The sequence below is a fragment of the Thamnophis elegans genome, unplaced genomic scaffold (genome assembly GCF_009769535.1).
Source record: "Thamnophis elegans isolate rThaEle1 unplaced genomic scaffold, rThaEle1.pri scaffold_126_arrow_ctg1, whole genome shotgun sequence".
In the NCBI taxonomy this organism is placed as follows: domain Eukaryota; kingdom Metazoa; phylum Chordata; class Lepidosauria; order Squamata; family Colubridae; genus Thamnophis; species Thamnophis elegans.
In genome coordinates this window covers 37,182-64,503 of record NW_022473596.1, presented here as the reverse complement: position 1 = coordinate 64,503, position 27,322 = coordinate 37,182, and the positions used below count along the sequence as shown (strand labels likewise).

Sequence of the window (27,322 nt, the reverse complement as noted above, 5' to 3'; positions counted from 1 at the left end):
AGGCTGACATCCGGCCGTCCCCCGGAAAAAGGTGGTCAGGCCTGGAAAACAAGAAAACACAAACAAACAGATGAACAACAAAACACAGAAGAGAGAAGGGGGGGGGGGGGGGAAGAAAAAAAATCAAGGCTTGTCAGGATAAGCAGAATAAAACTGTCGAAGCAGCCGGGGGGCACGAACATGGGACTTGTCCACCCATTCCGTATGAGAGGGAGGAAAGTGCTTCCAAGCCACTAAGTACTGGACCCAATTACGCAGCCGGCGAGAGTCCAGTATTTCACGAACTTCAAAATGTTGTTCACCGTCAACTAACAGGGGAGCAGGTGGAGGGTCGACAGGCGGACGTAAAGTAGAAACACGAACAGGCTTAATGAGGTTAACGTGGAACACGGGATGAACACGGTGGAGATGCTTGGGCAGTTGCAAGCGAACGGAAACAGGATTGATGATTTTTAGGATGGGAAATGGACCAACATACTTAGGCTCCAATTTCCTCGATTTCTGTGTGGTTTGAAGGAATTTGGTGGACAAGTAAACCAGGTCACCCTCCCTGTACTGATAAGGTTGCGCACACTTCTTATCCGCTTGTTTTTTATGAGCACGATGCGCAGCATCCAAAGTAGCAAGAGTCAAAGGCCAAACATGGCTCAGGCGTTCGCTCCACTCAGCGACGGAAGAAACTTGCGGTTGGTCACGAGGCAGCTCAGGAATAGGAACAAAATCTTGACCAAAAACAACACGAAAAGGGGCGAAACCAGTGCTGCTATGTACAGAATTATTGTAGGCAACCTCAGCGTGCGGGAGCAAGTCCACCCAATCATCTTGCTGATAATTGATGAAACAACGCAAATATTGTTCTAAAACAGAATTAGTCCTCTCACAAGCCCCATTAGTTATGAGTTATGAGTAGTTTATTTATATGCCGCCCTTTTCCCTGGGGGGACTCAGGGCGGCTTACAACTCGAAAGTGAGGGAAAACAAACATTTAACACATGAGACAGTACATCATTAAAAGCGCAACATTCATACTATTCGGGTGGGTTACAGTCTTTAACCCCAGGCCTGACGGGATAGCCAGATTTTAAGGGCTGTGCGGAAGGTCTGGAGGGTGGTGAGGGTACGAATCTTCACGGGGAGATCGTTCCATAGGGTCGGAGCTGCCACCGAGAAGGCTCTCCTCCACGTGGTTGCCAGTCGACATTGACCGGCAGATGGAACTCAGAGGAGGCCTAATCTATGGGATCTAATTGGTCGAGTGGAGGTGATTGGCAGTAGGCGGTCTCTCAAGTACCCAGATCCACTACCATGAAGGGCTTTGTGGGTGACAAGTAGCACCTTGAAGCGTATCCGGAGATCGACAGGTAGCCAGTGCAGCTCGCGGAGGATAGGTGTTATGTGGGTGAAGCGAGGTGCACCCACAATCGCTCGCGCGGCCGCATTCTGAACTAGCTGAAGTCGCCGAATACTCCTCAAGGGCAGCCCCATGTAGAGCACATTGCAGTACTCCAGCCTAGAGGTCACAAGGGCACGAGTGACTGTTGTGAGAGCCTCCCGGTTCAGGTAAGGGCGCAACTGGTGCACCAGGCGAACCTGGGCAAATGCCCCCCTGGTCACAGCTGACAAATGGTGTTCAAAAGTCAGCTGTGGGTCCAGGAGGACTCCCAAGTTGCGGACCCTGTCTGAGGGGCATAGTGTTTGACCCCCCAGCCTGAGAGATGGAATACTTGCCGAATTAGTGGGAGGGAAACACAACAGCCACTCGGTCTTATCTGGGTTGAGCACAAGCTTGTTAGCCCTCATCCAGTCCCTAACAGCTTCAAGGCCCTGGTTCATCACGTCCACCGCTTCATTGAGTTGGCACGGGGCGGACAGATACAACTGAGTATCGTCCACATACTGGTGGTATTTTATCCCGTGCCGCCGAATTATCTCGCCCAGCGATTTCATGTAGATGTTAAAAAGTAGGGGGGACAAGACCGAACCCTGCGGCACCCCACATGTTAGGGGCCTAGGGGTCGATCTCTGCCCTCCGACTAACACCGACTGCGACCTGTCCGAGAGGTAAGAGGAGAACCACCGCAAAACAGTGCCTCCCACCGCCACCACCCGCAGTCGTCGCAGAAGGATACCATGCTCGATGGTATCGAAAGCCGCTGAGAGGTCAAGGAGAACCAGGATGGAGGTGTGGCCTCCGTCCCTGGCTCTCCAGAGGTCATCGGTCAATGCGACCAAAGCGGTTTCTGTGCCGTAGCCAGGCCTGAAGCCAGACTGGAATGGGTCAAGATAACTAGCTTCCTCCAAAGACCGCTGGAGCTGAAAGGCCACCACCTTCTCAACAACCTTCCCCACAAAGGGGAGGTTGGAGACTGGACGATAGTTGTTAAGAACGGCTGGATCCAAAGATGGTTTCTTCAGGAGGGGTCTCACCACCGCCGCTTTAAGTGCGGGGGGAAAGACCCCCTCCCAAAGGGAGGCGGTAACAACCGCCTGGATCCAGCCCCGTGTCACCTCCCTGCTGTTAGCGACCAGCCAGGAGGGGCACGGGTCCAGTACACATGTGGAGGCACTCACAGCTCTCATGGCCTTGTCCACGTCCTCAGGGGCAACATCCTGAAACTCAACCCAGCGATGGCCTACCAGATTATCCCCTTGTGCCTCGGCTGGATCTGCGGAATTGGAGTCCAAGTCCGACCGAAACCGAGCAACTTTGTCCGCTAGAAACTGGACGTAATCCTCAGCCCTACCCTGCAGAGGATCCCCCGTGTCCCTCCTATTTAGGAGGGAACGGGTTATCCTGAACAGGGCGGCTGGGTGCGACTCAGCGGAGGCAATCAAGGTGGCAATATAAGTTCTTTTCGCCGTCCTGATTGCCCTGATGTATTCCTTGATGCAAGATGTTAGAAGTGCTCGGTTCGATTCGGATTTATTGGATCTCCATAAGTGCTCTAGGCGTCTCTTCCGGCGCTTCCTCTCCCGGAGTTTCTCGGTGAACCAAGGGGGCCTCCTGGATCCACTGCCTCGGAGCGGCCGTAGTGGCGCAATCCGGTTAAGAGACTCCGCCGCTGCCGAGTTCCAGGCAGCAACCAGAGTCTCCGCCGGACTGTGGGCGAGGGTATCAGGAATAACCCCAAGCTCTGTCTGGAACCTCAGAGGGTCCATAAGTCGCCTGGGGCGGAACCACCTGGTCGGTTCCTCCTCCCTACAGTGGGGGTTTGGTCTCCAAAAGTCAAGCCTCAGTAGGCAGTGATCTGACCACGCCAGGGGTATGATCTCACTACCCCTTAGACCAAGATCACAAGTCCACTGCTCCGAGAGAAATACGAGGTCAAGCATGTGACCCGCTGAGTGGGTTGGGCCCCGAATTACTTGGGTCAAGCCCATGGCTGTCATGGAAGCCATGAACTCCTGCACCCCATCAGAGTGTTCACTGAGCGAAGGCAGATTGAAATCCCCCAGAACCATAAGCCTGGGGAACTCAATTGCCAGCTCGGCTACCGACTCGAGGAGCGAGGGGAGGGCTGCTGCAACGCTGTTGGGAGGCAGGTACGTTAACAGCAAACCCACTTGACCCTTGAGGTCCAACTTCACCAGCAGGGACTCACACCCGACAAGCTCCGGAGCAGGGATCCTACGAGGTACTAGGGACTCTCGGATAACAATAGCCACACCCCCACCCCTTCTCTGAGCTCTCGGCTGATGGAGCACCTGAAATCTTTCTGGGCACATCTCTAGGAGGGGGACTCCTCCCTCCGGGCCCAGCCAGGTTTCAGTAATACATGCCAGGTCTGCCCTCTCGTCTAAAATTAAGTCACGGACGAGGGGAGCCTTATGAACTACAGACCTGGCATTTAGCGACAACAGCCTGAGACCAGGGTCCTGATTACTCGCGCCATCTGGCCTTGGAGTGGGACTCATAGGGCCGGAAGGAGGGATCTCTGTAACGTAGCGAGCCCTCCTTCCCCGGTAATGGCCAGCCCTAAAGTCCCCGCCATATCTGCCCCTCCCTGTTACGGCCGTGATGCTCCGGCCCACTCCCGTGTCCATAGTCCCCCCGACCACCCCAATGACCCCTGCATTCCCTGGCAGGTCCTCCGAATCAAACGTACTCATTCGCTCACCCAGGCAGTCCCCACGTAATAATTAAAAAACACAGAAATACAACAATAATGGCAATAAAAAGTGGGGTCATTCTCTCAATTACATACATATCGCATGCACATCCCATACAAAAGAAAGAAAAAGGAGGGAGAGAAGAAGAAAGAAAGGATAGATTGCGCAGCTGTTAAGGTGCGAGTTCAGGCAGAGCCAAATGGCTCTCAGCATTCAAGGTGGTTAAGATAACTGGCGTCCAGCTATGGTCCAGGCAAAGTATACAGGGGAGTAACTCGTATCCCCCTCTTCTGCAGATCTGGAAAGGTCCAAAAAGTCCAGAACAATTGAGAGAAGCAGGGGGCCTTCTTGCACAGGCACTGTCCCAGATAGAGCCCCAGAGGCAATGGCGGATGGTGATGATGATAATAGTCAAAGCCGGGTGGGGCTGTGCCAGCGAGCCTAAAAATCCAGAGGCCGCGGTCAAAGGAGGCCAGATGTTAAAGTGCCACAGCAGGGGGGTGCCAGCGGTTAAGTCCATAAAGATGAAACATAATTGAAGGGGCCAGTTAAGATGGATGGTAAAGATGGTGATCATAGCTAAGTCAAAACTCCCAAGCAACGCAGGGGCGATGTCTTCCAAGAAACTTAGCCACAGCAATCTCCCAATTGCAGCGGCACCCAGGTCTAACAAGCCAGCAGTTTGTTATATCAGATGGACGCTGCTTGAAGTAGATGTTCCAGGGGCAATAACAGGTGGTAAGCAGTCAAACGGGTACGGTTGTTACAGGGCCAGTGCAGGTGGTCGCAGGCCAAGGCAACAAGAGTCAGTGCTGGGTAGGAAACAGGCAAAGACTCCACAGCAGCGAGGGCAGGCAGAGAAGAAAATGTCCAAACACAGAAGCATTAGTCTGAGGATGGTGGGCGGAGCTTAGCCCCTGGGCGGAGCCAATGCGTTTAAGAAATTCCTTCCAGAAAACCGAAGTGAACTGGACACCCCTATCGGAAACAATGCGATCAGGCACCCCATGCAAACGGTAAATGTGGGAAATGAAAAGTTTAGCGAGAGCCTTAGCCGAAGGAATCTTGTGGCACGGGACAAAATGAACTTGTTTTGAAAATAAGTCCGTAACCACCCAAATGACGGTGTGCCCCTGGCTCTCAGGAAGCTCGACAATGAAGTCCATCGAAATTTCTTTCCAAGGGGCGACAGGGCGGGCCACAGATTGAAGCAGGCCCTGTGGTTTTCCAGGTGGCCGTTTAGCGGCTGCACAGACCGGACAACTGGCAACATAAAGTTCAATGTCCTTTTTCAAAGAGGGCCACCAAAATTTTCTCTTCACCAGGGGTAATGTTTTCACGAAGCCAAAGTGACCCGCCAACTTAGAATCGTGAGCTCGTTGTAGGACGACGAGACGAAGAGAGGCGGGGACGTAAAGCTTGGCTCCGATCCACGGTAAATCGTCCCTCATCGTACACTCATCCTGATGCTGCTGGAACCAGTCATCCTGGGGAAGGGCCCGTTTGAGGTCAGAAAGAAAATCTTGAGGCACCTCCACTTTCGAGCGTGCCTGCTGGCGAGTGACCACTGGAGCCGCGAGGCTGGATGTGGGAACGACAGGCTGAACAATACTCAGTTTAGAGCAGTTGTATTGAGGGAGCCTGGACAAAGCGTCAGCCATGAAATTTTTTCCCCCAGGGATGTACTTGAGTGTGAAGTTGAAACGGTTGAAATGTTGGGCCCAGCGCATCTGTTTAGGGGATAGGCGGCGTGGGGTCCTCAAAGCCTGCAAATTTTTGTGGTCAGTCCACACCTCAAAAGGGTGTTTAGCGCCCTCAAGAAAATGGCGCCACGTGGCCAGGGCCCATCGCACTGCAAATGCCTCCTTCTCCCAAACGGCCCAACGCCTTTCAGTGTCTGTGAGCTTGCGGGAGGTGTAAGCGCAAGGTTGCAAAGTACCTTGGTCGTTGGCTTGTAGCAAGACGGCCCCAACAGCGACGTCACTGGCATCGGCTTGAATGACGAAAGGCTTGTCCATGTCGGGATGCTTCAGAACCGGTTCCGCAGCAAAGAGGCGCTTCAACTTCTCGAAAGCAGCTTGACACTCCATGGTCCAATCTAGTGGTTTGCTAGGCTTAGGTTTAGGCCCACCTTTGGACTTCAACAAATTAGTGATAGGAAGCGCAATTTTGGCAAAAGAAGGAATGAACTGACGGTAGAAATTAGCAAAACCCAAAAATTTTTGCAATTGCCTGCGTGTTAGGGGCGCCTCCCACTCAGTGACCGCCTTTACTTTCCCAGTGTCCATCTCAATGCCAGCGGGGAAGATACGATACCCTAGGTAGTCAATCTTCGCCTGGTGAAATTCACACTTGGACAACTTGGCATACAGTTCAGCGGCCCTGAGTTTTTTCAAGACAGTGCGGACCAAAGCGACGTGTTCAGCGTAAGTCTGAGTATAGATAAGGATATCGTCCAAATATACGATAACGCCCTTGTAAAGGTGGTCATGCAAGATCTCATTAATTAATTGCATGAAAACTGCAGGCGCCCCCTGCAGGCCAAAAGGCATCACCTGGAACTTGAAACAGCCGAGGGGGCAGTTGAAAGCAGTCGTCCACTCATCCCCCTTCTTTATGCGGACTCTATAGTATGCTTCTCTGAGGTCCAGTTTAGTGAAAATACGGCCCTTCCCTAATTGGGCTAACATGTCCTTCATTAATGGCAATGGGTAGAGGTTTTGGGCCAAGATCCCATTCAGATTTTTGAAGTTAACACATAGTCTCAGGGAGCCATCTTTCTTCTCCCTGAATAACACAGGGGCGGCTACTTTCGGGCGTGCTGGCTCAGTGAAACCTCTTTCTAAATTTTTATCAATGAATTTCCTCATTTCCTCCATCTCCCTAGGGGACATGGAATATATTTGGGGCTTTGGAAGCTTGACCCCGGGCAAAATGTCGATGAAGCAATCAGTAGGCCTGTGGGGCGGAAGTTTATCTGAAGATTCCTCACTAAAAACTCCTCTCAGGTCCCAATACACTTTTGGAATCTTTTCCTCTCCTTCAATCCTCTCCTGCCCTCTGGAGGCCAAAGCAGAACTGCAGCTAACAGGCTCCGGGGAAACGCCCTTCCCCTCAGGAGGCGTGCTCGTGCGAATGCGTAACCATCCCTCCCTCCAATTTATGCGAGGGTTCCATTTTCGAAGCCAAGGGAGGCCTAAAATGAGGGGCCTGTCCATTCCGGGAGCCACAATAAAAGAGATCAATTCGGTGTGGGAGCCCATTTTCATCTCTAGAGGTTCAGCATAGAAATGGGCTGGGCCACCCCCTGCTATGGACCCATCTATCTGGCAAAAGACAATAGGGGTTTTCAAAGTTTTTAACTTGAGGCCCAATTTCTCCACCATAGCAGGATTGATCATACAGCGGGAACAGCCTGAGTCAAGAAGGGCGGGAAGGTTTTCTGGCACCCCATCGGGCGGAATCTTTAACTCTATTGGGATCAGCATGGGGCCTTTGTTTGAACTCACCCAGCGAGGCGAGGCGTCGTCATCGGAATCCTCAGAGGAGTTGGTAGAGGCGTCAGCTTCTCCCTCCATGTCCTGTGTGAAACGCGGGGGGGGGGGGTGGCATCCTCAGCGAAAGCAGCTTCCCTTTTCTTTTTGTCCGGGGCCTTGTTTGATTTCCCTTCCCTCTTGGCAGGGGGTGGGGGGGGTCGCGGGTAGCTTAGCACGGCACTCCGGAGTGCGGTGGCCTCCCCTCCCGCAACGAAAGCATGTGAACGGCTTGACTTTGCCTGTGGGGCCTCCTTTTCCTTCGCTCCTCACTCGGAAAGGGGGCTTGTGTGTTTGGGGGGGAGATCTTGCTGCTCTTTCTCTCTCTTTTTCTCTCTCTTCTTTTGCACGTTGGAGTCTAATTAAATCAAGCTCAATATCTGCTGCATTTTCATACCAAGCAGTAACGCGCTTAGGAAGGTGGCGATTAACACATTGTTGATAAATGACCTCATTCAAGCCCAAAGCGAACTTATCCAAAAGGGCTTCTTCAGACCATCCTCTCATATAATTACAAAGGTGTTGAAACTCCTGAATGTACTGAGTCACAGGCCTATCTCCCTGTGTGAGGGTCATAAATTTCAGTTTTCCCCGTTTCTCAGTTAGGGGGTCATCAAATCGTCTCTTGAATGCAGTCATAAAAGCATCAAAATTCCTCAGGAGGGGGGAATTGCTTTGATGCAGACCCATCATCCAGTCAGCAGCTTCCTCCTCCAAAGCAAGTAACACCATACGAACTTTCATGGCATCCGATTCTAAATCGGGCCCATAAATTTCCATAAAGTTATAAACTTGCATAATGAAGAGGCCCAGCTTCTTGGGATTTCCATCATACCTTACAGTTAAGGGAGGGACTTTAGCCATTCTGCGTCTTCTGGGGGGGGGGGAAACCCCTGCTCTGGCAGCCCCCCTGGCTGGGGGGGGGTGAAGCTGTCTCTGGGTTAGCTTGCTCCCATTCCCCCTCGGCCTCTTCACCCTCCCCGAATCTTTGCCTAGAGTACCTTTGTTCCAAGTCCTCCGGCTGAACTCTTTCTCGGGGCCTTCGTTCGGCCCCCGCTTCAAGCGGCCTCTCCTGATGTTTTCTTCTGGTAACTCCAGCATCCCAGCTTGCACTGTCTTCCTTTTGTCCCACGGACAAGGACCAACGGGGGGGGGGGGTCGCAGGGCCCGCTATTTCCAGCTCAGCCATCCTCTCAGGTAATGATGGATCAGCAGTCTCCTTTTCAATTTCTTCATCGCTTGCGTGCAAAGACATTTTCTCGGTTTCTCCTTGTAGTTTCACCCCCCCCACGGAAGATTGTATTCTCCTGGTGGGGTGTTAGTGAGATTTCGCTTACTGTCAGCACCTCTCCATTAAATAATTAGGAAAGAAAGACCACGAGACTCCATGTGTGGAAATCAAGTGTACTTTTATTAATTAAAAGTGATTAAAGGCATAGCGAAGCGAAATCTGAATATTTAGGTGCGAAAGCGATTGATATATAGAATAGCCCATTCCCCACCCCTTGGCATCACAGATACAGTCCAATCATAATTCTCCCAAGTGTCAGGTGCGAGATAACTTCAAAAGGCATCACGAAGATGGAATGTCGGTGCCGATAGTCCTGGCGGGAAACTCGCACGCATGCGTACTCCGATCAACCGGTGAACTCCAGAATCTTCCTCCAGCACAATGAGTAACCCCTCCCAAATACCATGCCCTCCCTCCCCGTTTCATGGCAGCCGAAGCAACAGCAAAGCAGAGGCTGACAATAAGACCCTGTCTTATTTTGGGGAAAACACAGTATATTATGTCCACAGTATTTCACTGGTCTACTAATTTAGTCACTCTTACTGGCTGGAAACCCCCGGTGGACTTTTTGCTGAAAAAAAGAAAAAAATACCTCTCCTCCCAAGACCTCTGATAGGCTTTGTGGTCTTCCTTCCTTAAGGGAGGTGCTAGAATGTAATTTTGGGAGGGTCCACCTTCCCTCAATGGCCTTGGGCTATGGAAGACTACGGGCCCTCCTCTGCTCCTCCCTTTATGACGGTCCCAGGTTGGATCGCCTGGAATTTTGCAGCTGGACATTATTTTTATGGGATAACCCTGAGATCGGTTTATGCAACACTCTGCTGGCCAAAACCTCCGTGACCCGACAAAAGCGCGCCGACAAAACCGCGGTGCGAAACTCGCGATGTCATCAACGCGCCAACAACAGCGCGCCAACAACAGCACGCCGACAACAGCGCACCCACAGAAGTGTGATTTAAGTTAAGGTAAGGGTTAGGGTTAGGGTCAGGGTCAGGTTTAGGATTAGGGTTAGGGTTAGGGTTAGGGTTAGGTTTACAGTGCGCTTCTGTCGGCACGCTGTTGTCGGCACACTTCAGCGCTCATTTGTCGGCGCGATTTAGAACTCACGGTTTTGTCACCGCGGTTTAGTCGGGCACGCTTTTGTCGGGTGTCCTTTTGTTGGTGAACCAAAACCTCAATCTCCACGGCCTCCTGCAGCACTCTGCCAGCTGAAAACGGTCCATTGGGGGAGGGGATGGGACTCATGAGGCTCCTGCATGGCCCATTTTGGACAGCAGAGGCACTGCAGACCGATCCTTTGATATCTCCAGGCTGGGCCCATTGGGTCAGATTTAAGCCCACTGCAGGCTGGATCTGGCCTACGGGCCTTGAGTTTGACCCCCTCCCCTGGGTTAGAGTGAGCTACCTACCCAAGACTGTTCAAGGACTCACCTGGTCTTTTCTTGAAGTGCCATAAGATCTCTGGTGGCATTTCTTGGGCTTGGGTGCCTGCTAAATGTCTGGCGCATGGCCAAAGCCTTGAGAAGCATTGTCAGGATCCTCCATCTCACAACAAGAACCTCCCGCCATGCGGTTAAATTCTTCATCGGTCTGAGAGAAGAATGAAGTTCCATTACCTTTTGCTTAAAAGGAGGCTTTCTAGGGCTTAAAAGTACCGCTTGATAAAACCTTTGTTGCAGAAAATGCATGACCTGTCAAAACCGCGCTCAACTAAGACACCCCCGATTAAACCGCGTCGCTGACGTCATCAACAGGGCGACAACAGCCAGCGCGGAGAAAGAATGGCGCTTTAAATAGCGCTTTGAAAGCAAGCCGATTCAACTTAAGGTAAGGGTTAGGTTTAGGGTTAGGTTTAGGGTTAGGTTTAGGGTTAGGTTTAGGGTTAGGTTTAGGGTTAGGTTTAGGGTTAGGTTTAGGGTTAGTTTAAGGATTAGGGTTAGGTTTAGGGTTAGGATTAGGTTTAGGGGGGTTAGGTTTAGGGGTTAATTTTAGATTTAGGGTTTACAGCGTGCTTCTGTCTCCGCGCTGTTGTCGCCCTGTTGATGATGTCAGCTATGCGGTTTAGTCGGACGCGGTTTAGTCGAGCGCAGTTTTGTGGTGGAACCCAGAAAATGACAGGCTTTAGACTTCTCGAGATACAGGAAAAGTTTATTTGACAGCCAGGTTCAGAAAGCCAGCCCATGGCTTAGCATTGTAAGTTCTGAACCACCTTCATTATCAAAGCACGCATTCTTATACATTCTCAAAGGCAGCGCAACACGGAAACACTTAGCACATTTCTTAGTGGTTACCTTGAGGAGAGAAGCCTTATAAGGAGATGGGGGTCTTACTTCTCCTTCTGTTATGGAGTACGTGTCATTAACGAACTTTAATTGAACCTAGGACTTTTAACATAGATTTTGACATCTTGTGGTTAGGCACAGGCTTCCTGTTCTTTTGCAAGTTCCAAATCTTGTCTATGTGGCTTTTAATATAGGGGCCCCAAGAGGCTGTCCAGCCAGACCCAGTAGGTTTCACACTTAATGTCCAAATCTCACTTGACGTCCTACTTTACCTTAGTAACATCACACCTGGAATACAGCATCTAGTTTTGGTCACATTACAAAGAAGATGTTGAGGCTTTGTAAAAAGTGGAGAGAAGAACAACTAAGATGATTAAAGGCCTGGAGACTAAAACATGAAGAACGGTTGCAGGAACTGGGTATGTCTAGAGTAGCGAAAAGAACTAGGGGTAACACGAGAGCAAGATTTCAGTATTTGAGGGGCTGCTACAAAGAAAAGGGGGCCAACCTATTTTCCAAAGCACCCGAAGGCAAGACAAGAAACAACGGATGGAAACTAATCAAGGAGAGAAGCAACTTAGAACTGAGAAGAAATTTCCAGACAGCACAATTAATCGGGAACAGCTTGTCTCCAGAAGTTGTGAATGCTCTGATCCCTTCAGATTCCTCCAGTCGTTCTTGTCTCAACTCCTGGAAAAGACATCTGGCAAGCCGAATCCAGGAAATAAGTGAATGTCTCTCTGACCACAAATAACATGATCCCAGGCACTTCAGACCCCATTGTGACTGTTTACATGTCTTCCTCTCCGAGGTCATTACATTTGGCTTTACAAATTGGACAGCGAGAGTGATCAGAATGAGGCTTACTACCTGTTTCAGGCTGATGTGGGCCCGTTCCTCTTCTCTAGTTTGGACAATATTGTATCCTGCCATTTTAATCCACCCCCCCCCCCCAAACTTGTTTGTGAGCAAGAAACGCTTGTCTAGCAGAATAGTGAAATGGCTAGAATGCAGTGACGTGCGGTGAGGTTTATGGCTGGTGAGGCAGCAATTTTTTTTTAGACTTGTGGACTTCAACTCCCAGAATTCCACAGCTGGGCATGCTCAGTTCCGATTTAAAGCGACAGCATTTTTTTTTCTCCTTTGCTAAATAAGTTTCCTTCTTTCTTTTTCTTTTTCTTCTCCCTTCCCCTCCTTCCTCCCTCTCTCCCTCCCTCCCCCCTCTCTCAAACACACACACACACACACACACACACACACACACAAAGTTGCACCAGGAGGATGAAGTTTGAATTCCTCCCCCTCCCTCTGACCCACACGTACCTTTTCCAGTTGTTTCAGAGAGGATTTCAACTCTGCTCTTGCCTGACATCATGAAAGGAAAAAAAAAAATGTAAAAGGAAAAAGGCAAGAGCTGAGGTCAGGCTGGGCTAGTTGCTGCCAGAGTCACCGTGTGGATGACTCTGCTTAACTGTTTAAAAAAGCCTCTTAAAAAGCGCCCTCTACAGGAGGAGGCAGGAGAATGACATGCCTCATCTACGTCAGAAATTTTTTGGCTTTTAACCCTTGCTTAACTCTGCTCGAGTGATCATAAAAAGTCAGACTAGATGAGGCACGTCGTTCCCCTGCCGCCTCCTGTAGAGGGCGCTTTTTAAGAGGCTTTTTTAAACAGTTAAGCACTAATCAGAGTCATCCATGGTGTCTCTGGCAGCAACTAGCTCAGCCTTTTTCTTTTTACATTTTTCTTTTCTTTTCATGATGATAGTGGTGAGGCTCTGCCTCCCCTGACTGCACATCCCTGCTAGAATGATAAGGTGACAGGATGGGAGTTCAAGGCTGAAATAAGCACTGGACACACCGTACATCCCAGTCAGTTGCATCCCCAAAATTGCATAGCGGAATCTGGAAATCAGCACTTTGGTTTGCCTGGATGAACCTGACCTATATCGTGTGATTTTTGTGGGGGGGGGAAAACAGGAAGATGGGGCACTGCAGAAACAGCTTTGAACTCCAGATAAACGACAGGATTTTAATAAGCAAGGAAGGAAAGGAAATCCTAAGTAAAACAGGATTCAGATCCCTCCGTGACTCCTGTCTGTTTATAAAGAAAACAGCTCTGTAAGAGTAAGAGAAGGAACAAAGAGAAGAGCCAGAAGAAGCCGGCAGCCAAAGTTACCCCATTCTCACTGAAATGATGCTGACAGATGTTTTCCTTTCTGGCTGGTGACTAGGAAGCCTAGTCTGTGGGATCTGATAGGTCTTTGGGAGGTGATTGGCAGGAGACAGTCTCTCAAGTAACCAGGTCAAGAAAACCCTATTAAGATTAGGAATAAGTTAAACTGCTTAAAGTTTGGGTAACAGCAAAAAGCTGAGTTCAACGTAGAGATCTTATTGACTTTCTTTCCCTTTTTTAATCTCCTTTGTTTTAATATATTTTAGACTGTGTTTGTTAAAAAGCTACACCGTGTACGGGCTCTGGGAAGTCAGGGGGGGGGGAGGGAGATGGGGTCTTAGGGGGGAGGGGGGAGGGGGGAAATATAGTGTGTGCTAGATTTTAAAGTAATATGATTGCACTTGTATACTGTTGCTCTTTAATTCTAGTGTAAAAATAGGACAAGCTGAATATATTGATAGATAGTAGAAATACACCGAAGGGAGGAGCAGAGGGAAAGAAGAAAGAGGGGTAGAGAGGGTGGGAGAGAGGATTGGAGGGAGGGTGAGATGGAAGGGAGGGAGTGTATTGGGAGAGAGGAGTGATAGAGGGGGAGGGGAAGTAGGGTAGAGGGGAACGTTGGAGGGAAGAACGAAAGTTGGAGGGGGGCGAAAGAAAGGGTGTATGGTGGGTCGAAGTGGTATATTGGGTTTGTATTTTGGGGGGTATTGTTGACAAGAGGGAGGGCTGTGTTTATTGTTCAATGTTATATGCCCCGGTTATGCACAGTATATATGTGACTGTATGAAATGAAATGAAAAAATAAAACATATTTACAGAAAAAAAGAAAACCCTGTTCAGCACAGAACAGTCGAAAGAGGCAGGATGTTAAAGCATTTTGGATAAAAATATGGTGGATTATGCAAAATGTTCTTTAAAAAAGGATAAAGTTTACCCCCTCAGTTATTCTTGTTAGGTATAACTACTGATTGTACTGTTATAGAGACTAACTTGATTTTGCATTTAATAACGGCAGCAAGACTGCTGGTGGCGCAATACTGGAAGAAGGAAGATTTGCCTACTATTCAAGAATGGACATTAAAAGTAACAAACTTAGCAGAGATGGCTAAAATATCAGCATATCTCAAGGATCACTCCAATGAGAGATATAAACTGGAGTGGAGAAGATGGATTGACTATATTCAAAATAAATATGGGACTAAGAAATTCCAGATAGTTTATGACTGAAGAAGCGAGGAACGATATAATCTGTTTAGAGTTAGCCTAACAAAAGAGGAGTTAAGAGCTCAAATGAAAGAGGACTTCCTGGGGGCGTGGCCTGTTGCCGAGGAGGGCTCCACCGAGCTCCTCAGAGATCTGGTCTGTATATCTAAATAAGATCATAGATAGCACCCCTTTTTGGCTAAAAAAGGGGCAGGGAGTAGCTCTGTAGGCCAGGGTCTATTCGTAAGACACAGCCTTTTTCTTTTTTTTGGCTGTGGATAGAGATTAGATCCAGCCGGAGCAGAGCTTTTATCTCCAGCCAGTTCTTCTCAGCTGCCTTTTTTTTTTTGGCAGCCCCAGACAGGCTAGCCCCCCCCAGGACAAAACAAAGTTTTTTCAAGCTAGAATTGATACGGGTGGGTCCCACCCCTGTGAGATTTATGCTTTTATTACTATCTTAAATACCAGCACCATTTGTCTTAGAGACTTCTTTGTCTAAATGGACTTCAAAATGGCGATTTCTCTCCGTGGATGATTGATAGTGGATGTACTTAGCCGGTTTTACCTTCCTGCAGACCGCTCCTTAACAAAATAAACTCTTCTTCTTTGGAAATAGAGGGGAGCAAAGCGCTGCTTACTTGTTTATTTATTATGGCACCCAGGTCAAAGAAGCGTCTTGCTACAAATGTGTCTAAAGAATTTAAAGAATTTTTACTGGAACCACAGCCTTTGTCTCCTATGCCCTCTACTGGAGAATTTCTAACACAGGAATATTTCTTTAAAATGTTTAATGCCTTTAAACAAGAAATTAAGGAATTTGTATTGGAACTATATGATGATTTAAAGTCTAAAGTTAATCAAATGAAGGCGAATACGTTTGCAGCCGTGTCTGCCCTGTCAGATTACTCTGCTGAAATAGAGAACAAATTGGAAAGTTTGGAGAAGGCTAATTTTAATTTGACTACCAATATTCAAATTTTACAACAAAAAATTAGAGACAATGAAGAACAGCTCATGATGATAAATTTTAATAGGAAGGCATTTGCAATAAGAGTCAGAGGATTCCGTGAAAAGGAGCAAGAGAATTTGAAACAGACCTTTGCTGAAGCCTTCAGCTATGCGGTGGGAAGCCCGGGACTTAACTTTGATTGGCAGATTCGGAAAATCTATCGCCAGAACTCATTGATAGCGGAACAGCGACAGCTCCCGAGGGACATAATTATACATTTTTCTACAAAAGAATCTAGAAATGCGATTGTGCAAAAGTTTCATAATAACAGTCTCCGAGTTGATGACCAGGACCTGATTGTCTTCAAAGATATTCCTTTCCAGATGCTGAAAGCAAGAAGGGACTACACCTTTTTAACTAAGGATCTTAGGAGTCAACAGATTCGATACAGATGGGAGGCCCCTGCCGGCATCACGGTTACATTTGAGAATCAAAGATTTCGTCTTAACTCTGTTTCGGAGGCTCAAGATTTCTATTGCAGGATTCTGAAGGCGGGACTTCCTGACTCGCTTGGAAGAGAGGAGAGACAAGCGGAAGGAGAAGGCAAACGGCAGGCCATGTGGTTGCAAGATGGAGGGGGTAGCCCTTCCTCCCTCGGAGAAGCAGAAAAACGGAGATCGAGAATTTAGACATTTCAAAATACTCGCCAAAGTTGAGGACTGAATGGGGGTTTGAGACCTCTCTCCGGTAGAAAAAGCGGACTAATTCTTATTAGAAGGGAAAGCTGGGTGAAACTACTTTGAGCTAGATTTTAAATTAACGTTAGCATAAATTTGATAGTGGTAAACATCAGACAAGCAAGGGATGAGGGTAAAATATATGTGGAATGATTTACGTTGTTTAAGGCTTATTAGAACAGAAAGCCGGTTGGGATTATCTTAAGATAAGTGTAAAAAGAATGCGGAATGATTTATGTTGTTTAAACTTTGTTAGAAGGGACTACTTTAAAACAGAAGATTAACTGACTCTTGCTGAAAGTATTATTTGAATATGTGGAATGATCCATGCTATTTAACTTTTATTAGAAGGGAAAGTTGGTTGAAATTGCTTTGAGTTAGATTTTAAACAAATGCTAGTATAAATTTGATAGTGGTAAATATCAGACAAGTAAGGGATGAGGGTAAAATGCATGTGGAATGAACTACGTTATTTAAATCCTATTAGAAGAGAAAGTCGGTTGGAATTATCTTAAGATAGAAATTGATTTCTGTGTAAAGTAATATTTGATCTACGCTGCTTAATTTTACTAAGAAGGGGAAGCTTGGCTAGATTATTTTGAATTACTGTTTGAAAAGGAGGTTAAGAAAGATCATTTACGCTGTTTAAATTTTACTAGAAGGGAAAGTTTGATTACTCTTCTGTAAAGTCATATTTGAATATGTGGCATGAACCACGTTGCTTAAATCTTATCGGAAGGGATCATGAGGTTTAGGAAGAGGAACGGGAGAGCCTACAGAAGGTTGGGGTAAATAGCAAAGAAGTAAGAGACGAGAATAAAATATAGATAGAATGATTTATACTATTTAAGCATAGATAAAGATGGGGGGCTGAGATCAACGCAAAGAGTGGTTTCTTTTTTTTTTCTTTTTTTTTTCTTTTCTCTTTTCTTTTCTCTCTTCTTTTTTTTTCTGTTTTTCTTTCTTTCGACATATTACTTTTATTTTTTAATCCATATGTATACAAGATATTTTAGACAGAAGGTAGTGCCAGGTGTGGGCCCTGGGAAGTCGGGAGGATTGGGGATGGGGATTTGTGGGGGGGGGGGGGTGTTAACATAGTCTTAATAAGAACAAGAATGTATTTATATACGGTGGTTTTTTTTTTCTTTTATTTTTTTTATTTGTTTTTTTTTCCTTGGTTCATTTTACTTTTATCAGATCAAACAACACTCGAATAAAGGCATACACCAAGGAGGGAGGTAGAGGGAAAGAAGAGGGAGGAGTAAGGAAGGAGTAAGGGGAATGTAAGGAGGGTGTCTGGGGAGTAAGGGGAGAAGGAAGGTTTGAGGGGAAAGGGAAGTAGGAGGGGGTAGATGGGGTGTATGGAGGATGGAAGGGTTAGGTGGGGTTGTGAATGATGAGTTGTGTTTCCTTTTTATTTGTTCGTTTTATTCCCTTTTTCTTTTTTTCTTTTCTTATAGTAAATACCCTGTATATAAGTGATTGCAAATGGAATGTGAAAAATGAATAAAATATATTTAAAAAAAAAAAAAAAAAAGAAGACCTAATTGGACAATGTGACCTGGCCGAGGGAGGGGAGGAACAAATTTATTCTTTAATTAGGCGAAAACTTCAGGAAGTAGCTAGAGTTGGTTTTGTTCCATACATGCTAAAATGATGTTCTCAATAAAGTTATGCTTAAAGAGAAGAGCTCAAATGAAAGATGATACTAACTTTCTTTTAAGTTTATTTTAGAACATCTTTGTGTTAATACCACTTTATAATGCCTTGGGAAGGCCACACTTGGAATACGGCATTCAGTTTTGATCACCACGATGTAGAAAAGATGTAGAGACTCTAGAAAGAGTGCAGAGAAGAGCAACAGAGAGGATTAGGGGACTGGAGGCTAAAACATATGAAGAACAGTTGCAGGAACTGGGTATGTCTAGTTTAATGAAAAGAAGGATTAGGAGAGACATGATAGAAGTCTTCCAATATCTCAGGGGTTGCCACAAAGAAGAGGGAGTCAAGCTATTCTCTAAGGCACCTGAGGGCAGGACGAGAAGCAATGGGTGGAAACCAATCAAGGAGAGAAGCAACTTAGAACTGAGGAGGAATTTCCTGACAGTGAGAACAATGAATCAGTGGAACAGAAGTTGCCTCCAGAAGTTGCGACTGCCCCAACACTGGAAGTCTTTACGAAGATGTTGGAGAGCCATTTGTCTGAAGTGGTGTAGGGTTTCCTGCCTAGGCAGGGGGTTGGACTAGAAGACCTCCAAGGTCCCTTCCAACTCTGCTATTGTATTGTATTTAAAGTATTTTCCTGTGCCTAGCGCGGACCAGAGGGAGACCTTCCAACCGCACCTGTGCATACACAACACCAAAGTCCCTCCCAACTCTGTTATTCTGTTAAGGACCCGCAATCTTTATGCTGCTACTTAATCTGCCAACTCAAGCATTCACTCATGGGGGGTTGGGGGGGCTGCTTCTAAATAGCAGTGTGTGCACACTAACATGAAGTATTAGTACCATTTTCCAAAGCACACTTGGAATATATTGGAAAAAGTGCAAAGAAAAGCAACTAGGATGATTAAAGGCCTTGGAGGCTAAAAAAATGACAAAACGGTTGTATGATTTGGGTTTTGGCTACTCTAGAGAAAAGAAGGATAAGGGAGGATAGGATAACAATATTCCACTATCTGAGAGGCTGCCACAAAGAGGAGGGTCAGCTTATTTTCCAAAGCACCCGAAGGCAGAACAAATAATGGATGGGAAAGTCACCAAGGAGAGACGCAACCTGGAATTCAGAAATTTCGTAACAGTGAGGACAATTAACCAGTGGAACAGCTTGCCACCAGAAGTTGTGGGTACCACAACACTGGAGGTTTTTAAGAAGAGTGTGGAGAGAATGTTTTAGCAGGGGGTTGGACTCGAAGACTTCCAAGATCCCTTCCAGCTCTATTCCGATTTCTATGAAGATTGTCCCCAACATCAGAGGTGGGTTCCTACCAGTTCGCACCTATTCGGTAGAATCGGTTCGTCAAATCTACGGAACTGGTTAGAAGAGGTTCCACCAGTGGACCCGGAAAGCAGGCCACACCTACAGAAGAGCTTCCAAATTTTTTTGAAACCCACCACTGGTCCTTGGATATGATTATTCTACACTATCATCCTCCTGTTTATAAAACTCAGTGCCTGTGTGAAAGGTAAGGATGACTACTGCGTTTGTGGTGCAATCAGAACATTGCGTGTGTTGAAGTTGTTTTAACGCAAACCAAAGATGCCTTTTAAAAAACAAGTTGACATCCTATTCTTATGCATGCCAGTGCTGGGTGTGAGGTAATTTAAGGTGGTTCTGACAAGTGTCGTCGGCATCTTCATATCCCGTCACATGGGCAGCAAGCCACTCCCATCCAGTCACATGGGCAGCAAGCCACTCCCATCCGGTCACATGGGCAGCAAGCCACTCCCATCCAGTCACATGGGCAGAAAGCCACTCCCATCCGGTCACATGGGTGGCAAGCTACTCCCATCCGGTCACATGGGCAGCAAGCCACTCCCACAAAAGAGGCCACACCCACAGAGTAGGTTCGAACAATTTTTGAAACCCCACCACTGCCCAACATGCATAAGCTTTGAATCTGTGATATACTCCCGAGTTTGCTTACCCAATCACTAAAGTCATTCAGCCCCAGCCAATAGGAGTGTTTCCCTTCATCAGCCTCACGGTTGTGCTTCTCAATCATCTGCCGATTCTTCTCCCATATGGCTCTCCGTGCGGGCTCTTCCTCCTAAGGGAGCCAAGAATAGACGGGCTAAATTCTCTCCTATCTCAACGCATCGTTTGTGGGTGGAAGAACAGCTTAAATCTTAGCTTCTCAAAATGGATCTGGTTTATTCGGTTTTTATCCCACCTTTTATTTTTAAAAGTAACTCAAGGCGGTCAACATACACAATACTCCTTTCTCCCAATAGTGGTGAGATTTTTGTTCAGCAGGAGAGTAGAAGGCCTCCGAGTACCTATCGAGCGTTTTCCCCAGCTCTGATACTCTTCCCCGTGTAAGAGTACCAACGTCTACATATTCTCTAGGTTTGAAACAGAATTGTAAGATCCTGAGCAAAGCCCGCAATAATCTAGAAAAAGATGCAGGGAAATAGAAGACAGTCCTTCAGAAAGTAAGTTTGCGCCTTCAAAGATCAAGTTTACACCACATCTCTTTTTTTGTGCCATTGGAACTTTCTTTTAAAAAGCAAAAAGGGGGAGGAGGAGGAGGAGGAGGAGGAGAAAGACGGAGAAGGAGAAGAACCTTAGAAGCATTGAAACTTAGAATTACTGAAAGATAAATTAGACGTTCATTTCTTTGAGAACAAAGCAAACTCACTTCGGTGTATACTCTCTCATGGATCTCCTTCCAATTTCTCCAGGCTTCTTCCGAATCCTGGGCCGAATCCTGCGCTACGCAACACACTTTCAGGTGAACCATCCAAGTAAGCAACATCACCAAGCTCGAGAGCATTGTTGTCTTCAAGAAAAGCAAAGAAAGCTCTTTGTTACCTGCTTCAAATCAGCCAAATCCCCCCGATATCACCAGGTAAAATCCCTGCCATGAAATTGGCACCTTTCTCGGTGTCTCCTAAGTCCTACAGTCCGTTTCCAAAACCCTTTTCTAATTTCCTGGACAAACAAGTATTTAGCTTTATCCTTCAGCCCCGTTGCTGTAACAGCATCCACAAAGAGACTTTTTGAGTTGTGAAATCTGCCCGCTAACCTTGAACTCTTGCTCTGCGTTTGAAAGGGCCCGTCTTAATTAAGGTGACCAGACGTCCCGCTTTTGGTGGGACACACCCGCTTTCCAATGCACTTTCCCGCGTCCCGCCCGCCTTTTTAAAAGGCACGCTTTTTTTGGCGCTCGCAGCTCCCGCCCATCAGCTGCTAGCTTGCTGGGCTGGCTCATCGTTCTGTTCTCTATCCTACCAGATGAGCCAGCCCAGCAAGCTAGCAGCTGATGGGCGGGAGCTGCGAGCGCCAAAAAAAGCGTGCTTTTAGCCTTTTACCTACTACCTACAAATTTAAGCCAGCCCAGCAGAAATCGTGCAGAAATTGCCCGCCCTGGCTGAGTGAATTGGGATCGCCTGCGGCCGCGAGGAATACTCCATTCGTGTAGGAGTCCTCGCGGCCGCAGGCGATCCCAATTGAATTCACTCTGTGCGGGTGGCTCGGCTGCCCCCTCCTCCTCCCTGTCCTTCTGCGGCCGCGAGGAGTAGTCCGTTCGTGCAGAAATTGCCCGCCCCGGCTGAGTGAATTGGGATCGCCTGCGGCCGCGAGGATTCCATTTGTGCAGGGGTCCTCGCGGCCGCAGGCGATCCCAATTAAATTCACTCTGTGCGGGCGGCAGGCGCTGCGCCCACGAGGAGCTGCCTCTTCGTGAATGGGATCGCCGCCTCCGAGAGCATGGGCGCAGCGGCTGCCGCCCGCACAGAACGTCGTGCGGGGGTCCCGCCGCCCGGAAAGTTATGGAAAGTTATCTGCGGGCGGCGTCCGTTCGTGATTGGGATCGATCGCCGGGGCAGCCTCTCGCTTCCGGAACTTCCTCTCTCACTTCCGGGGCTCCCGCCGCCCGGCAGAAGCCCCTGAACCGCCGCGGAATCCGTTCGTGAATCAAAATGGATCCGCGCGGCAGGAGGAGAGGTTGGGGCGCTGCCAGCTGCCCGCAGACAATTTCCTCTCGCTTTCGGGGGTCCCGCCGCCTGGCAAAAGCCCCTGAATCGCGTGGAAGTTATCTGCTGGCGGCGTCCGTTCGTGATTGGGATCCATCGCCGCCTCCGAGAGGGTATACAGAACACTATTTACCTAAATGTGCATATATACAGTTTAGTATTTTAGCATTTATTTTTGAAAAAAATCAAACTCCTAATCATGGTGTATAGCTTATTGCTCCTATCTTGGACATATTTTTTCTGATCAAACATTTGTGTTTACTGGGGTGGTGCATAAAGCTGAAAAGAGTTATTGTTTGTAATTTTTCTACATTATTTTGCTGTTAAAGAAGAGTTTTCTTCTTGGGGATAGATATTGATGGAGATTTCTTGTGCCATTAGGAATTGTTGCAAAGAAAAGATAAAGAATCTTATGGTGTGATATTGGTGAATTTTTTTAAAAAATAGTCTGTGTTGTCTTTCTGTCCCAAATAGTTAAATATAATTTCATTATGAACATCTGCAGGGTTTATGGGATTCCCATAATATGGGAGATTCATGCCTTTGTAGGTCATATTTGCCCATTTGTGGTTTTCTGTCTCATCTGTGAAATTCACAACCTTTTATTTGTTATGTTCTGAATTTTTCTTTTTTTAGAAAGTGATAAGAAATCTACCTGCAATTTAATCTTGACCAGGCATCCTGACTTTTAAGAAGTCACTGACATGCCAGTTTTAAAATTGTTTTTTTTCTTGATAGTTAAGGTCAAAAATTTAAACTTGCTGTCACAACTTTGAGCAGGGTGTGAGATTGTTGATGTCCATTTTACTGTCTTTCAATAACTGTATAATGTTCCAATCAAGCCTCAAATTAAGATGTTACCAACTAGTATGTGAACTACTGGAAAGATTGTGTGCCTATAGAGTTAAGAGTAAGAGTTTCATTTCATGCATCAGAAGGCTGTATAGTGTAGAGAGAAAAATATGTTCAAAACATTACAGTTGTATGTGTTAGCCGCCTGAATCTATATTACTGTCTTTGTTTTAAAAAATTTCTCTCAGGATCCCAAAATGGTATTTGTTTGTATGGGTTATATTTATCAATATGTATTGCATTAAATATTGAAATCTAAGTATTCACTGCTACTGTGGATTCTCACAATTGTTTGATGGGATTTCAACATAGGCTGGCAAATTTGAATTTTGAGTACCCTTGATTGGGTCTGACCCTCTGGACTCCAAGGAGAGATTTTAAGAAACACTGATTTCTTTTGCCAGGTAATATGTAATAGGTTGCCACTGCAAGTGTATTTGAAAAAGATAGCTTACTCTATGGTGTTGTTTTTTTATTTTTATACTGGAATTCTTCATGAAAAAATCCAAAAGGATTTACAAAAGAATAATAAAATATCTCTTCAAGAAAACAATAAAACTAACAGTGTCAGTGAAGATAATATAGAAAAGCAAGGCATAATTCATTTTTAAAAAGCAGTCTAAGAGGGAGGTTGTCCTGAAGCACATGTTACTCTAGAATTGCCTTGGGTGAACAGGCTTGATTTCAGCTGTTCAAACAAACCAATGTGTAGAAAACAGCTACACATTTCCTAATTTATTATTAAATAATTTGTATTCTATCAGGGGCTTTCAGCAGTTTACAGCAACAAAAATGCCAAATAAAATTATATTATTATAAAATCATTGTAACAATTCCACAAAAACTATAAAAAGAAAATCCAGTGATAAAACCATATTAAATCCCAATGGCTCTAGATTCTAGAAGACAGAATAATTTGTACAGCCTTCCTGAATGGACAGCAGGTTAGGGCTCCCTGCTCTGGAGGAGGTTTCCAAAGGATGGGCACCAGCTGAGACCTTCCTCCTGAGAAAGCCCTACCTTTGTCATGAATGGGATTACTAGCAGGGCCTCCCCAGAAGATATTTAAAGCTCTGGTAAGATAGCTTTGAGGGGGGTGGTCTTTAAATATTTGGACTTTAAGCTGATTTTGGAAAAATCTGTAAATTTTAAAGCACAAAACTGCTATTGGCTTGTTTCCAGATGAGTCATTTACTGTAAGGAGTATAGGCTCAATGTATTTTAAAATAATATTTTATTTATTGTGCATATGATTTTTTAAAATAGTGGTATTCTGTGTTGATTCTTTTTTTAAATTGTCTTAGACTATTTAAAAAAAGATTCTATCCAAAATAAATTGAAACAAGCCATTTTAAAAATTTCTATGCACAATACTTTGAAATGGACTCAGGAGTCATGATTGACACTGAGTGAATTTGCACTTTTAATAATCAGGAAGATACAATGGCATTGAAAAAAAGTGACTGATGACCATTTTTCACACTTAGCGACCATTTTCACACTTAGCGACCATTTTCACACTTAGCGACCGTTGTGGCATCCTCATGGTTACGCGATCAAAATGTTGATGTTTGGCAACAGATTCGTATTTCTGATGGTCGCTAAGTGAGGAGTCTCGAGGAGGGGGAAAACATTTAGTGACCAAAGTTACAATGGCATTGAAAAAAGTGACTGATGACCATTTTTCACACTTAGCGACCGTTGCGACCATTTTTCACACTTAGCGACCGTTGCAGCATCCTCATGGTCACGTGATCAAAATTTTGTTTGGCAACAGATTCGTATTTATGCTGGTTTCAGTGTCCTGGGGTGACCTTTTGACAAAAAAAAATGTTTTTTTAATCAAGCCCCCCCCCCCCCCCCCCCCCCCCCCCCCGGTCAAGGGCGTCCCTCTTTTCCAATCTGAAAATCTGGTCACCTTAGTCTTAATGAGACTCCGGAGAGTTCCCGAGAGCCTTTATGCGCCCTCCTTCAACCAATGTTCCCTCTAATTTTTTTTCAGGGTGAGCGGAAAAGTATAGTGTGTGAGCGGCACAGTTTCATGCCTGAGCACCTAAGAGAGCAACAGTTTGAACTTCTGTCTCGTCTGCTGGACATTTGCGCAACCTTCCAAGCGCCAAGCACCAATTGTGAGCGAGGTTTCAGCCTGATGAATGCCAGGCATGAAAATGTGCCACTCAAACACTATACTTTTCCCCTCACCCTGGAAAAAAAAAGGCTCTCTGCTCAGCTTTTAGATTGTTAGACTGGCTAGAGAGAGACATGGCACCAACAGGGTCCTGGCATTTTGCAGGCAACCTGTCCTCTCACATTCCTTTGGAATGCAACCCATCACATTTGAATTAGATTTTGCCAATTATCCTATTAAAAGATAATCCTATTATTCATAATATGACTAACTTGATATTAAAAATGTAAATATTTAATGCTGATAAATAATAGCAGTAATTGTTATTTAGTATGATTAAAATCAGTATTGATATATCAATATAATATCTATCGAAATTGACAATATACACTAAAATAACAATACAAATATATAATGTGGAATATAAATGTAATAAATATAATATATAAATGCAACATAAATGTAATAAAATAATTTATCATGAAACTCTCCCCCTTTAAAGTAGTAAGATCAATTAGTCTAGCAAGTTTGGACAATATGCTATATGTTATGTTACTTAAGAATATATATACCTCAGAATCAGATACAACATCCACATCATTTCCAACTGAGTCAATAAAATCATACGCCATGCCAAAACTATTTTAAATAAAGATATGAAATTAATCAAGTCTTGCATTTATTTTTCAAAATGAATGTACAATTTTTTTTATTATTTAAGTTTTGTACCCTATCTTTTCTAACTAACGTTAACTTTAAAAAGATGTTACATCAGACTACAATACAAGTAATTAAATGAAGACTAAAATAAGTGTTTTGGCATATTGAGCTTTTTATATTTCTTTCTTATATTTCTTCCTTAGTTGAGAACTTGCTCCTCAGCTTACTTACGCATTAACTGTTTGTTGCTTTTATGGTTTATTCATTCACTGCTCCATCTTCAGTTTTTTTCACAGGGGGCAGGGCTTCCTTCCTCCCTCCCTCCCTCCCTTCCTTCCCTCCATCCCTCCCTCCCTCCCTTCCCTCCCTCCCTCCCTCCCTCCCTTCCTTCCTTCCTTCCCTCCCTCCCTCCCTCCACTCCTTTGGCCACCAATTTTGATCCAATTCTCTCTCTCTCTCTCTCTCTCTCTCTCTCTCTCTCTCTCTCTCTCTCTCTCTCTCTCACACACACACACACACACACACACACACACACACACACACACACACACACGTTCTTTGGGGGGGGGGTTGAATTACTCCGCCTCACTGCCAGTATAGTTTTCCATTAGTAAACAAGGCACCACCCCCTCAGAGGACCTCCTCTGCGATCCTACAGTCACTCAACTCCCTCAAGAAACTTGTATGAAGGTCACCAGAAGCTTTTTGGAAATCCAAGGATACAATTGTCAACAGTCGCTTCCATCCCATAATTTTTTGATTCTGTAGGAAGTTATCACCCAGCCCTCTGCCAGAAAAAAATGAAATATCCTAGGATATATTGGAAAGGCAGAATATTTCTCTGGATGTGAAAAGGAAGAAACATGTTTCCAAAGACAGAATAGCTGCACTGCAGCTTCCTGCCCATCCCCACTTTGTCAATGAGCCATTAAAACCTGAGCTAGTCCACTTTACATAATAAAGAGTTCTCCCCTTCAGGTCCGGAGTGATGGGATTGAGGCATGATAATATTGGCCCTTTACCCAACTCCCCACATGGCATCTGAGGACTCAACCAAACCTGGATTCAAAACGCAGCCTAGGGAGTTGCCCCTGCGTGGCTCCGTGGGAGTCTGACAACCAATCAGAACACAAGATCAAGATCAAAGGCCAGAGAGGGCATAAAACCAGGGACTCAGCTTCTCTTCTCTTTTCTCCAACATTGAAGCCTGTGATCCCCTTTTCTGTTCAGGGCTCAAGCCATGTGGCCCTGTCCACCATTAAAACCATCTTTCCAAGCAGCCTCCATGTCTCCAGTGTCTTTTCCCCCACTTGGAGCCGAACCCAGAAGGACGTTTCTTTCTTCACATATACACAATTAGGGTCCACAGTGCTGAAGGAGACACATTTTTTTCCAGGATTCTGCAGTTCTTGGTCTTTTTCACAAAAACCAATCTGTCTTTTGCTTCGTTTAGGATGAAGTAATAAATGGGCCGAAATCAGGAAAAGCACATCTTAGGCAGTGAAGAGGGAAAGAGACTCACCGTGATCACTCTGGCCTTGGGAAACGAATTAGAAGAAAGCTTCGGATTTCAAGCTCTCTTAGATTGCAAAGTTCCACAGCTGCACTGTCTACTCACCCGAATCTCTTAACTCCCTCCGACACGCCTTAGAAAAGCTGGGCTGGCTTAAGGCCATGTGGGTTGGCATAGACGGGCAGGCAGGA

General features: G+C 46.0%; 1 protein-coding gene across 3 annotated transcripts; it reads right to left on the bottom strand.

Annotated features, from left to right (window-relative positions):
* Positions 1-27,322, bottom strand: LOC116523253 (protein CTLA-2-alpha-like). 3 transcript variants are annotated; one of them, XM_032238347.1, is made up of 4 exons: positions 27,141-27,276; positions 20,643-20,783; positions 19,929-20,051; positions 1-41 (listed from the first exon to the last, which is right to left on the bottom strand). In XM_032238347.1, exons 2-4 carry the CDS (start codon positions 20,775-20,777, stop codon positions 36-38), a joined length of 264 nt encoding a protein of 87 aa, XP_032094238.1. In that variant the 5' UTR covers positions 20,778-20,783; positions 27,141-27,276; the 3' UTR covers positions 1-35. The 3 variants fall into 3 exon arrangements, with proteins under 3 accessions (XP_032094238.1, XP_032094237.1, XP_032094236.1); XM_032238346.1 differs by lacking the exon at positions 1-41 and adding an exon at positions 10,391-10,524 and having other exon boundaries at positions 27,237-27,322; XM_032238345.1 differs by lacking the exon at positions 1-41 and adding an exon at positions 10,391-10,524 and having other exon boundaries at positions 27,141-27,275.

What these genes read in the sequence shown, in the direction of transcription:
- LOC116523253 (XM_032238346.1), bottom strand. Translation starts at nt 20,777, where the DNA reads ATGCTCTCGAGCTTGGTGATGTTGCTTACTTGGATGGTTCACCTGAAA. An exon ending in ATGAGAGAGTATACACCGAA is followed by an intron (nt 20,052 to 20,642) that starts GTGAGTTTGCTT and finishes TGGCTCCCTTAG; the next exon opens with GAGGAAGAGCCCGCACGGAG. An exon ending in TGAATGACTTTAGTGATTGG is followed by an intron (nt 10,525 to 19,928) that starts GTAAGCAAACTC and finishes TTCTTCTCTCAG; the next exon opens with ACCGATGAAGAATTTAACCG.